Source organism: Artibeus jamaicensis, unplaced genomic scaffold (assembly GCF_021234435.1).
Source record: "Artibeus jamaicensis isolate MK-2021 breed Jamaican fruit bat unplaced genomic scaffold, CSHL_Jam_final scaffold_916, whole genome shotgun sequence".
In the NCBI taxonomy this organism is placed as follows: Eukaryota; Metazoa; Chordata; class Mammalia; order Chiroptera; family Phyllostomidae; genus Artibeus; species Artibeus jamaicensis.
In genome coordinates this window covers 18,749,435-18,763,901 of record NW_026522059.1, presented here as the reverse complement: position 1 = coordinate 18,763,901, position 14,467 = coordinate 18,749,435, and the positions used below count along the sequence as shown (strand labels likewise).

The window sequence follows — 14,467 nt, the reverse complement described above, 5'->3', positions numbered from 1 at the left end:
CAGCAGGGGACACACGAAAGGCAACCATACATTGATGTTTCTCTCCCTCTCTCCTTCCCTTCCCCTCTAAAGATAAATAAATAAACTTTAAAAAAAAATTTATATTCTAGATCCAATACTTTTAGAATCTTCTGATTCTATGTTGGAGGATTTGGCAACATGAAAAACCTAATTTTAAGGTACATACTTGGTTCCAAGAACTATGCCAAGACTTTAAATCATTTAGTAGCCACAATAAATCTAAGAGAAAGTTCTCTTATTTTCCTGTTTTATCAATATAAGGATAGAAAATAGGAGATTATGTAAATTTTCCAGAATCATATAGTAACTCAGTGCCCTTCAGTTACCATAAAAAGCCAGATTATTACCCAAGACTTAACTCACCCTTATGCTGAGACCCTACTACAGTTCCCAGCTGTTGAGATTTTATTCAGTTTTACATAATTCTTTAAAATTTACTCCAGTAATTAGGACATTAGGAAACTAAGTGAAAATAACTACTTATCTAGTTACCTTCTATTATATTATTTTGATATTTTCTATCAATACCTAAATAAATAAAGTGACAAAAATTATGTAAATAACCATGAGGAGAAATAATGATTGATTCCTGATGTATACAGATAAATACTTTAAAATCCATTGTGAGCTGAAGAGATTTATTGTTATTATGCATCTGTCCTCAATTATTAAACTGATTTAAAGCACTGTGATATCTATTTATGCATATTACATGATTAATTTTGTCACAAAAACAGAAACATTTCTCTCAGCTCATGGTTTCTTAGGTTAGGATTTTTATTATTACTTTATAAGAGTATGCAGTCAATATATATTGGGGCTCAGAAGGAGGAACATAATCTCTCTTGTCTTTCTATGAGGGTATAAAAGTATGGGAAGAAGTTTGTTCCATTATGGTAGCTCCATGCTAGTACAAAATAGGAGGGCCATCAGGTCCAAATGATTTACTCTCTTTTACTTATTGCTTGCAAAAAGTGTATTTTAATAGGCTAAGAAATTCCACATTATAAAAATGTGTATGATTCTAATTAGAAAAAAAAAGCTAATTCTAAGTCAAGTCATAAAGAGAAGCCGTCTGTTATCACTGAAGTCAGAGTTGGAAAACCTCCTTCCCCTACTACTTCGCGGCTGCTTTATCTTCTGTCACTCTCAGAAGAACTGTTTCCCTCTCTAAGATTCCGTTTATTTGTGTAAATTCTGAGAGTTAACGTCACAGGTTTCGTGTGGGGATTCAATCTGTATTTAAATTATTCAGTATGGAACTTGGAAAATAGAAAGCATTAAGAAATGATAACCATATCAGAGACTGTGGTTATTTAGCTGACAAATGAGACAGCTGAACAGTCATTTACAGCCTTCAGGGTTTTAAATTATTTTTTTAGGTGGTTTACAACCAAGGAACAAATAATAAGGGAATAATTCATATCCCATTCAGTGTAGTGGTCAGAACTAAAATATCTGCTGTAACAATAACGCCCTGTGTAATATGCTGCATAAGTCAGCTGTGGGGCATGGAAAGATCAAGTGACCATCCTTGGTTTATACCATTGTCTCAGCAAAGTTATTTGTGATATTCTGACTTGAATGATAAAAATATATGTGTATTCTATTAAGACCAGATATGTTCTATGCAAATTGCATGTCCTATGAATGCATATCAACAGATTTTACACTTTCCTCAGCAGAAACTAGTATACCTTCCACATTATTTCACAATTAAAAATATATTTTATTTTAATCAACTGTGAGCTAATATGTTAAATCTGTGTAAAATATTGGTAAAATGTGTTTTAAGACTTAAGAACAAAAACTACTGACACATGTTAGTGCTTTTTAGGTGTTGCAAAAGTGTCATTAAAATAAAATTTATGAATTACCCTATGTATGTTATATGTGTACATATGTACATTCACGTTTTCATCGATAAAAAAGTAAAAACTGAGATTATTAAAATAAAAACAAAATTTTGCTTATCTTTTGTTATTTCAAATTTTTTCTTTTATTTTCAAAATTACATACCAATAAAACTTTAATGAGAAGAAATTCAATGCAGTAGAAGTATTTCTTAGCTTGAAGTCTTACCACTCTTCTTTTAATTTAATAGCATGTAATTAAAAAATAAATAACTTGAAGATATGCTCTGGAGACAGAGATGAAAGTGACTTCCCAACCTTCTACATCTTCCATATTTATAGAACCAAGTGCCACTGTAATAATTCTGGAATACTATACAATTCTAAACTATGTTTTATTGTTTATAAAATATTTGTCTGTTTCATGTAACTTAGCATGCAAAGGGCCCATCACTTGGTGTGTATTCTATTTACCAATTTAAATTGGATACAGTATTGAAAAATAAAGTTTAAAACAATGAGATTCCTGGCTAAGCCTGTGCATCCTATGTATTAAAAAATGTTACCATTTATATTTGTAAAAGACCATTAAAATCTCTAATTTTATGTTTTCATACATATTTATAACTAACAGACAAATATATTTATTCACTAATGCATATTTTCTAATTCTTCTGATGCCAAAGTAAAATATGTTCAAAAACATCAATTTCTATGATCTTTAAAAGATATGCAAGTTCTTTACATATTGGCATAGAAATCTTCACATAAATTTTTTTAAATAAAAATGATGTTGATTTCAATCCCTTATTGGTAGCAAATTCTGTTATTAGAAATATGTTGTATATTTTTATCTATATAAGTAAATAAGTGAGGAAACTTTCCAGCTAATTTAACACGAAATATTTTTCATTGATTGTAGTATGCCTCATTGCATCAATATTCACACTAATTTATATATTTAAGTATAGTATAACTAATAAAGTAATTAAAATTAATATATAACTATTAAATCTGAAATAGAAACACCAAAGTAAGCAAGATGACTGATTTGATATAAAGTCTGTACAATCACAAAGTATATACATTTACATACTCACCAATACAGGTAGGTAAGGAATCATTCCATTGGGCCAAAGAATTGGGCACTGTATCACACCTAATTGCAATGGATCCATGGAGAATATATCCTGGACTGCATTCAAAAAGAACCAATGAACCGACTGCAAATTCATTGCCAATCCTTCTTCCAAATCTTGGCTCAGGCACAGAACTGCACTGTGTGGAACTTGTTCTAGGAACAGCTGCATACAAATAAACCTCGATTTTAACTTCACATTTGATAGACAAATACAGGTTTTCAAATGTAACTATTTAAAAAGATTTCAAAGAAATCTTCACCTTTTATCAAAATTTCAATTAAAAATTTAAATACATTTCTAGAAGTTTAAAAGTAATACAGAATAAATACAGTTAAAATGAATATTGGCATCAAGATTTTTTATGTTAAAAACATTTTGCTTTGATCCTTTAAACATCATTTAAAAATTTTTTTGTTTTACAAAACTTTTATTAATATAACAAAGTAATTTGAATTATATAAGTCAATTTATGGGATGATGACTGAATATATGTTCTTTTTTTAAAACTGGGATACTGAGTTCAAATAATATGTCTCAGATTACATGAGGTAATGTCACAATTTTGTCAGTAGTTGCTCCTTAAAAACATAGATTTGAAAAAGCAAACACAACACTTTACAAATTTCAAAGATGTTTACACACTTAGTTGTTCAAGACATGGTTGTTATTGATGAAGACTAGAACTATATTCAAGCTTAGCAGAAGTCAAACAGATTAACAACAATAGGACTTTATCTAGTAATAATAATTATACAATATTAAATTTGAGATTGCTTTTAGAATTATTTTTATATCCTTTAATTATGACTCTTTTTTGGCTTAGTAAAAAAGAATGATAACAGGATGTTTTTTCTTTTTAAAATACATAAAGATGGGATCTAAGTGTTTGACAATGCCCCCCAAAATGATATGATAAATTCCAAATAGATTGATTCCTATTATCTGACTTGAGTAAAAGTAATTCAATTTTAATAGTGCCTTTTAAAGTTTATAATACCCCACATTGTTTAATAGAGGGAATACTATTAAAAATGAAACTATATTATAATCAATATTATAAATAAAATTAAAGGGCTTAATAGCAAATCACAAATAATTATAAATTTATTAGAAATATTAAGATACATTTGAGAATACTACATGATCATATATAACTAAAACAAAATATTTCAAATGATAGATTAATTTAGTTGAATGATAATGTGGACAATTATCTGTAAAAGGTGAGAAAAATGGTGTGAACCTATGTTTAATTGCACAACAATATTTAATAGCCATGAAAAAATTTGAATTCTCCTGAGATAATGAGAAACTAAAATTTTAGAATGGAGTAATGTTTCCTTGGCATATCTAAGTACATCAGCACAATATTTTGTACAATTCAATTTAGAGTTCAAAACTATAAGGAAAATAGAATATGCAGAATGTGAAGAATTGTCAGAAAAAAATAACTTCTGAGAACAAAATGTTAGAAGAAAAGGAAATCATACAGTTGAGAATGATGATGAAGTAATAGGTATTTTTTGACTTTGTTCAAGGTCATAGTGCTGTAGTGATGGGGAAGGAACAGGGCAAAACTGTTCAAAGAAAAACACAACGTGTATCCCTCTTATATGATTATGAGGATCGGATCATTCAATAATTCTGAACACAGCATGGAAACTAAAATCATTCCTTAGTGTGTTACTAGGCTACTGGGTCACTTACCTTGGTAAACAAAGTGAAATCCCTTAGCTGTTATTGGTCCAACTGAAGTAAATCGAATTGTGATCTGATTACCTGAACTCAGTGGAAGTGATTCTCCTACTCAACAAAACAAACACTAAGATATCATAAATAATTTCATTCAGTAAACCTAACAAATTATATTCATTTACACTGTCATTTGAAAATATGAATCTATGTTCTATCAAATTACTTTAGTATATCCTGTCGCTGACAATATATTTTCCCCGGGTTCAGCTTTAATTGTAAGCTTTTTACTGGCAGGCTTTAAGTACATTTTTATACACATTGCCTCATTCTTTAAAGAATCCTTAAATATTTTATATTACATTAAACACCAAAGACTAAGTGACTAAATATTATATTAACTTGATTACAACCCCAGCAAATAGTTGGTTATTGTTTTCTCAAAAGTTTGATGCACTATTAATTCTGTTTCTATTCTTTTTAAAAAATAACTCGTAATTCTATTTTCAGTTTACTTTATCTTGAATATGGATGACACAAATCTCAACTTTCACTACAATATCAATCAAAGTCAGTCTTTAATCAATAACTGATGCATGGCAGTTCTATGAAAGGATACCTGAATGGGATCCTGAGAGGGAAGATAACAGAGAAGATTGCTGAGTTGGCCCATCATACACCTCAACAACATCGTGGAGTGATGTCTGGAAAAATACAAACTGGCCAAACACCACTGATCAACAGGAACCAGGAGAAGCAAACAAATCACCAACCATCCAAAAACAAAAACAAAAACAAAACAAAAAATAGAAAGAGGAGGAGAGAGAGAACAAAGTATTACAATATAATAGTCATCTTTTTTTTCTATATTTAAAAAAGGATAGGAGCCAATTGGTTGATGTGCCTAACGTATGTATTTCAGGTCATAAAAGTGATGACCATGGCCTAAAAGTAATAAAATTTTAAGAAGACTAGTCATAAAAAAATAAATGAAATGGTTATAACATTTAATCTAGATTGGAAATCATAAGGTTGGTGATCAATGCTTTATAATAACTATTTTTGATTTTCCCATTGGTAGTTTAATTTTTATCACTTTGTGACTCTCTTCTCTTTTTCTAATTTTTTTCTCCTCTCTTATGGGAGATAGATGGAGTTTTACCTTGGGGAAACTTTATTTTAGCTTGCTTTTAAAATGTTATCCCATTAGGAATAATGGTTTCATTGGAAAACTATCAGCAAGATATTTTTCAGGTATAGCGTTTAATTCATATTTTAAGTTAAAAGTAATTTCTAAACATTTATTGTTAATCTGCCAAAGTAAGGAAATACTATGTATGATTCCTCAGCAATTGAGATATTATAAAATTTCACGATGTGATTGCTTTTTCATGGTAAGTACAGATCTGAAGTACTTACCTAAAGAGGTTTAAAAAAATGTCTCTTCTTTATTTCATTTCATACTTTTCCTTAAATTATGTATGTACTTTATGTGCAGAAACTACCCAAACTATAACTTAAAAGAACCTGTTCCAAAACAGAAATCAGCTTGTTTTGTGTTAAAAAAAAAGGAAATGGATAATAAAAATGATCCTGAAAATATTACTTAGGCAGAAACGTTGTGGGATTAAAAGGGGCATGACTTTTTTTTAAAAGTTTAATACCATAAAATAAAGGTAAGTTTTATAAATTCAAAATCACATTATTATAATTAAGCTATACAGTTCATTATAATCTACAATATATAGAGTGTTCTTCACATTTTACACCTTATACTGAGGGTATGGTCATCCCCTGGTTGTTCTATGAAGGCAGGCCAGTTCATTAAAAAAATGCTGGGTTTTGCATATGAACGCATATAAGAATACTGTATACAAAGTTATATTACAAAGTTATTTTTTGGCCTGCTAAAATAAGCTGGTAACCTCAGTCCAGATCTTTGTGGATTAAAGAAGATGAACAGGGTTGCTGCTTTGAACAATTTCTGAACATTAAAGTGGTAAATTTCATTTAAAAAATCCTCCTTAAAACATTCCTTAGAAGTCATGAAAGCAAATTTATATTTCTACCAAGTCATATAAATGTAGTCAATTATTTTAATGGTTTGCAAGACATATAAAACATTTTCAATTCAGACCTTTTTAAAAGATCCATATTTTGATCTACCAAGTCCCAATCTATTTCAAAAATACTCCAAATACTCCAGTAAGAAAGTTTTTGTTTTCTATTTTTCTGCTTGTTCAGGTTGGCATTTAGATGGTCTGCTTTAAAATGTGTCTTTAACAGGTTCTAGCACAATGCAGACTTTGACACTGTCTGTCCATATGCAGGGACTAACCACAAGGACTTAACTTCTCTAAATCCAGTATGCTTGGCCACCAGACCCCTGACAGGTAACATTCTTTCTCTATATCTTTTTGTGAATTACTAGGGGAAAAAAAAATGAATGTTCAACATCTTTTACTCTTGATGCTTAAGTACCTCAAATTTCCAAATAAACTGCTACATTTACAAACAACATCTAAACAACCAAAGTACGTATCACTGATCCAAGATATTTTTCTAAGAAAAAAAAAAAAACTTCACTCTTGTTTTTGTTTCTTTGTTTGTTTTGTTTTGCCTGTAGGCCTCTTATTCTCAATTGTTATTTCTGTAACTGATAGTACACTTTTGTATCACCTGTAAACTGGGTATTTAGACTATCACTTTGAACAATAGATCTAGTGATAGATATTACTATCATTTATTTGCATTATGTTAAGTAAAGAAAACTATAGGGCATGCCCTTTAGAATAATTTGTGCTTGTAATTTATTGTGGTAATTCTGAAGTGAGATTAGGGAGAATTAAGAAACACAGGGGTTAAAAAGGGGATTGTTGAAACCTGCCTTATTGAGCAAGCAGGTTATTGAGCTACTTATTGAGCTACTTTTCTTTAACTGTGACTTAATTTTGCATTAGCATGGCTAAAGAAAAATTTATTTAATTATTCATTTTTTTGTTTTACTATAACTTCTCTTTTTTAAAAATTTGGTTGTTATACATTATTATATTAGTTATATTAGTTTCAGGTGTAGAATATAGTGCTTTAATATTTTTAGACCTTGCAATGTGATTACCCCACTAAGTCTGGTAATCATCTGTCACCATGCAAACTTATCACAATACTATTGGTTATATTCCCCTTCATTTTTTAACCCATCTCCTCAACCATCTCCCTATGTTCAATGGAAATTTTAAATTAAAAATAGCTTTCATTAGAAAAAGAAGTTATTCTGAGAGGATACTGAATCATTATATCCAAGGTAAAATTAAATACACTTTTAATGTTTTTTGTAGTATGAAAAATCAACAACACTTGCATACTAGATCTAATTTTTTAAACATCAGGTTAACTATTTTCTTACTTAACTAATACATTACAATCCTAAATCAAATACTCCCATCTTACCCAGAAATCTCAAGAATTAAATGGTACACTTGAATCTGCTTCACCATTCTATCTGCAAATGTCTTAATTTACTTATTTTTCTTATGTTCAGATAGCAGCAGGCCTTCTGTTTATAAAACATTTTGAATGACCAACTGTACCCTTTGCATGTTTTAGACTGTAAGTAGGAAAAATTGTGATAGACTTTCAGGTGGACCAAAAAATAACTGGATGCTGTTTTTTGTAAGCAATATGTTGTCTAGTACATGCTTCTGTGACGCCTGTGTTTATGGTGGCTGTGGTACAAGCAATGGATTATCATCTAATGGACAGACCAGTTTTGCATTCATTTGTAAATTCATTTCATTCATCCACCCACCATCTTTGATTATTCAAATTCTCTTTCAAACCATTGTAACATCTAATTGATTCCCTCATCAATTCATGACTTACATGGAGAATTTTATACATGTTTATTTTCTATTTGTATGGGAGCCATGATCATTTCCTCTTTAAAACAAAAAAAAATAAACATAAACATAAACAAACATTTTTAACACTAGTCTAGATGCTGATACTTTAACTTAATGGCTAGACCACTCTTCTGTTTCTAGGACTATGATTAACTCCCACAGCCTGGGCTGAATACACCTTCTGGAATTATCAGCAACAGTCTACCTTCTTTTTCTTAGTTTCCAACAGAAGTACTGAATTCTATTCATGTCAACTGTGAGTTTCTTTCCATTCTTCTGGAACTCTGCATGTAGATATGGAAAGTACTTTGCTCTTAAGCTATTAGAGTAGGGTATCAACACTAAGCTGTTTCTTAAGGGAAATACCATTTTAAAGAAAATTTTTCTTCTTTAAGTGTAATAGATACTTAAAAATGTTAACACTTTTGTTTAAAAAACTAATTTTATATGTTATATGTATTACAGCAAGGTAAAAAGGTAAGAGAAGGGAAGTCTACTAAGAAAGAAAGAAAGATGTAAAATATCCCTATAAATAAGCCTATGCATAGAATCCATTATTATGCCTCTAACTACTTCTGAGCATCTTATTTACCAAATGTTTTCTTCTAGAATACAGTATATTAATTCAGCTACTATTTGTTGATTCTCTTTTATAATGTACCAGGAACTGAGTTAATGATTGGGGTTAAAAAGACAGCCAATACATTGAGGGTCCCTGCTCTTAGACCCCATTAATTATATCTGTAGTTATTCAAGTGGAAGTATACCTTCTTTTCTCCTTATAAAAATATATTAAATCAGTGAATTAATTATAAACCAACAACAGGTCACTCAGGGCCCGTCTTTCCACACACATCACTGCTGTGCTAATCATTTAAGTCATTCTTCTAAGCAAGCCCTCAGCCAGCCTCTAATGGGCAACATTTGGAGGAAGTCCAGTTGCATTTTTAAGAAATCTATAATTTAGAATTTAAAAAATCGTTTAAAATTTTGATCAAATCATTTAAATAGAGGAAACCTTTCATTTAGATCATATTGATAGGATGTTTACCCCAACTTAAAATTTTCTCCTGGTTCATTTGATTGCCCCATGACCAACTAAACTCAGATGAGACCAGGTACTGTGTCTGTCTGCAGCAGGCAATTAGGCAGGCGTGAGAAGGTATGGAATGTCATGGGGTGGGGGAGCACTGGATACCTAGTGACAGAAAACTGTAGGGTGGAACATCACCCCCAGGGTGACCTTTTCTTCTCTAGCAAATCTCTGGTCTACCAGGGTCATGTGGTTGAGACCCTCCCACCTTCCGTCTCTTAGCATGTTGCCAGTCATGTGGGAGACCCCCTCACAGGAGGAACAAGGAGGCTAGAAACTAGCCTCAGATAGCCCTTGCATGAACACTCTAGTAAGCCCTCAAGAAAATGAGGTTCTGAACCATATCAAATAATCTTAAGAACAAAGCCTCAGGGCTGTTGACCACAGAGACAGAACTGTGGTCAAACCAGAGGTAACATCTAGGCCTCAGTTGTGTTTCAGCTCCAGGCCCAGAAAAGCAACAGAACCAAGCAGGGCAAGGCAGTGGCCAACATCAGGACCAGAAGCAGTGACTAATGACCCCTTCCCTAGTGCCAACCAGTCAGTACAGACCATGATCCAGAAAGGACATACCTGGATAGCTGATGAATACTCTGTTGAGATCCTCCTTTGGGACCTCCCCTATGATCCCCACCTTTAGAGAGGGGATAAAAACCCTCAGAACAGAGGACTCAGTAAACTCACTCTCTCTCTCTCTCAACCTGCACTTTCCCTTTCTTTCCTTTGTTTTTCCTTTAGCACCAGCACCTCCTTTAGGAGTTTGGCTTTTGTTGTGACAGGCAGCCAAACCTGTGCTTCAGTTACACCACCCACTGCCTAAGCAAGTCAGGAATTTTGGGAAGTTAATTCTTTTTCCATCAAAATAAATAGCTAGTAGACTATACAAAAGCTTACTGATTTATTAATTAACTTTAAATAAGATAATAAAACAAGCATGGACATGATTATTGTTATTTAGTGATCAGAACTGGAGTTATTGAATAAAAAATAAAAATTGAGCAAATAAAATTCAAATAAATTCATATAAAATCAAATAAAGAAAGGTTTCAATGTTGTTTTTGTAAATTTTGTTTTTTTCTCAGAAGGAAGTAATTCAGACTATCCTAACTCAGACAGACTGAGCCACGACCAAGGGAAATAATCTAACAACTTCTGGGAAGGTGGTAATTAAGGTAAAATTAAAATGTCTAAGAGCTTATGGAGAATTCAGGTCCATGAAACTTGCTTTGACATAAAAGGGTTCACATTCAGTGGGAAACGGCAGTAGGATTCTCTGGGCGGTGGTAGTTCTGCTAATGAGACTGGGGGAGACTCATCCATTATCATACGTACCATGATACTAAAATGACCTTTCTTCACTCCACAACAGAATGAATAAAGCAGTTTAAAGACTGTCAGCATGTCTAGCTGAGAAGATTTAAAAAGACTGATGCTTTCAAATTACCACTCATGGATCTGACATTAGGGCATTTCATAAAACTACCTAATGAACAATTAAGGATTCAGTTTCTGGCATCAGATTCTTTACGATTGAATCCAGTATGCAATACACAGGAAAGTTACTTTACCTTTCCATACCTCAATTTCCTCATCTGTAAACTAGGGATTATAAATGTACTCAACCTAGTAGGATTGAGGTAGATATTACTTAAACTGATCATTATAAAGCCCTTTGAATGATACCTAAAACATAGTAATAAATATTAGTTATTATTTCTAATTACTCAGCTGTCATTATTCGCAGATAATTTGTTCTGAAAATTTACCGATGGACTAAAATTAATTGACTTTTGTTATTAAACAGCATATCCTTTCTCATCCTCTGCTTTCCATATGTGCATTTTTTGAACAAATGACACAACCATTTGGGTAAGAAGAGTATTCCAGCTGTTACAGTCGAGGCTCCTTGGGATTTCAGAAAAGCTATGCACTTCTCTAACCACTTGATTCTATACCCGCTCCCTTTGGATGGAATGTGAAAATGTGATTAGTAGCTTTCTAAATGGACAAAGAGAATAAGAGGAAGTTTCTGTATCTTGCTTCATCCTAATTCCTTCTGTTGCAAAGGAAAACTCCATTACAAAGACATTTTCACACAAAGGGAGTCCGGACAGGAAAAGAACTAGAAAATACAAATTCCTATTTGATCTTGGATTTATTCTCAATACTCCTGTAAGTGCTTTTGAAAAATCTACACATTCTTTAGCATTTAAAGGTTCATTTTGATTATATTAGGCACTCAGCTAGTTGTTCTCTATGCTAAAAAAAATTAAGTCATAATTGTTGTGCTGAGCTTGCTTTTTGTGGACCAACACAGCGCAGAAGAAAATGCACATGTGCACTCACATTTCTAACAACAGAAATAAAAGATATTCAAGGCAAAGACATGTTTGGAACTGTAGTTGACTACGTATGGAAGCATAAAAAGTGACTGTTGGTGACATAAACAATCAAAAAGCTTGGCTAGCTTTATATGCATTTTGCCTCACACTTTCATTTCATGTAAATATTTCAAGACATTTTGTAGAAATGTCCACCTGTGCCAAAGGCTTCCTCTTCAAATTAGTAACATCAACACGACTATTTGTTCTCTGCAGTCTCTGAATGTGAGACTACTTATTGTACAAACTGCTCCAAGGATGTACTGTGGAACCATACTATGTGGGTATGTCATGACTTTAAAGCCTCTTTCATTTAAAAATAATGATAAGGTATCCAACTGGCAATTCTCTTTTATGAAAAATAAACAAATAAAAGCTAAATATTATGAAAATTTACTGTCAAAAGCACCAAAAGGCAGCATTTTAAAAATCACCTAGATCAAATCAGTGCACTGTTATTTTTTAAAAAGTCATTTAGTGGGAAAGTTTGGGGGAAGTTGCATTAATTGATAAAATAATAATTGAGAGTATCATTAATATTTTGGAAGCTTATAATTTCTACATATCAGATTTCAAATATCAAAGGTTATTATTATAGTATAATAATTGTAACTATTAACTCACAATGAGGTGCTTTATACTAATATAGTATTTTAGTTAAGGTAAATCATGTGAATCATATTTAAATTATCTAGGGGACTATTTTTTTCTACTTATTTAATTATTGTACAAGTACAGTTTTTTGTTTTTTACTCCCATCCCAGCCCAACCCCCCTCCCCCCCCGCAGGGCTCCCCACCTCTCTCCCATTTCCTCCCACCTTAGTTTTTGCCCATGTGTCCTTTATACTTGTTCCTGTGAATCCTTCCACTTTTCTCCTAAAATTTCCTCCCCCCTCCCCTCTGGTCCCTGTCAGCCTGTTCTGTATTTCAGTGTCTTTGGTTGTATTTTGCTTGCTTGTCTGTCTTGTTTAGATTCCTGTTAAAGGTGAGATCATACAGTATTTGTCTTTCACCGCGTGGCTTATTTCACTCAGCATAATGCTCTCCAGTTCCATCTATGCTGTTGCAAAGGGTAAGAGGGGACTATTAAAACCTCCACGGCAGAAACTGGGCTCTAACCTAGGCCTTGGGAATCAATCCTGCTCTAGAGCAACAATCTAGAAGGGCTAGGTTAGCAGCTCACAGAGCACAATGAAATTATTCTAGCTCTGCAGATAAACAGCCATTCCTCATTATTGCTATTTTGTAATAATCGGGAAATAAAATGTTATCTTAAAAATTTATTGATTTTTAGAGAAAGCAAGGGGAAGGGGGAAGAGAAAGAGAAACATCGATTTGGCATTCCACTTATTTATGCATTCAATGCTTGGTTCCAGTATATGCCCTGACTGGGGATTGAACTCTCAAACTTGGAGTGTATAGGGATGATGCTCTAACCAACTGAGCTACCTGGTCAGGGCTTCTAAAATGTTCATACACACACACACACGGAATATTAAATATATTATATATTTAGTATTTATATATTATATTTGCATTTGCATATTTGGTATATTTACATACTTAATATTTAGTATTTAGTATATTTATATAATACTCCATATTATATTTAGTATATATACATATATATATATATATATATATACACATATATATATATTTCTCCATGACACCCAATTATTTATAACTTAGTGGCTCCAGAACTCTAGTCCTGTCTGAAGTCTTAACAGTAAATAGGGTTCTAATTTATTTTCCTATTAGCAATTTTTGGTGTGATACTTCTGTCAATCCATAAACCAGGCTTACTGATTAAATCCATAATATTTATTTTAGGTTTCCCTTAAGCTGACTTTCTGTGTATATTGTGACCATTTCCTGACTAGCCAAATTTCAAAATTGCCCATCTGACATATTTTAAACATACAAACATTTTAGAAAAAGAAGAAGCACCTCATATAGCAAATATATTTAAATTTTTAAAAATTTTTTCCAGGACTGGATATCTGTTCAATTGCAAGCCAGCAGCTTATCTGCAATTTGGCAGTTGTAACATTTTCCAACAGCTCAAAATTAATTTGGTGTTTAAAAAGCAATGAAATCAAGAAAAACACAATAAGCAGTTGTATAGCATGTCTGAAGAATTAAATGAGGAAAGCAAAGTAGAAAGTTTAAAGTGTTGGAATATTACATTAACGCTTTTTTAAACTCAATTTCAATTTAGATGAGTGTTTTTCTTTAATCATCTCTAAGATGTTTTTCTGCATATTTGGTAGAACATGTCTTCTAAATACCAACTAGACCAGACAGGTTTAGGTTAGGAAAAATTTCTCACATGGACAATAAAATAAATTTGTGAGATATTTTCTAATTATGGAAATTTCC

The 14,467-nt window shown here is 32.0% G+C and overlaps 1 protein-coding gene across 3 annotated transcripts in view; it reads right to left on the bottom strand.

Annotated features, from left to right (window-relative positions):
- CSMD3 (CUB and Sushi multiple domains 3) overlaps positions 1-14,467 on the bottom strand; it is a 921,636-nt gene that overhangs the window by 150,522 nt on the left and 756,647 nt on the right. For 2 of the 3 annotated variants that reach the window (XM_053661036.1, XM_053661038.1), the window contains 3 exons: positions 5,328-5,441; positions 4,724-4,819; positions 2,975-3,178 (listed from right to left, as the gene is read on the bottom strand). In XM_053661036.1, coding sequence (XP_053517011.1) covers positions 2,975-3,178; positions 4,724-4,819; positions 5,328-5,441 — 414 coding nt within the window. The remainder of the gene's footprint in view (positions 1-2,974; positions 3,179-4,723; positions 4,820-5,327; positions 5,442-14,467) is intronic. The other variant, XM_053661039.1, reaches the window with a different exon arrangement.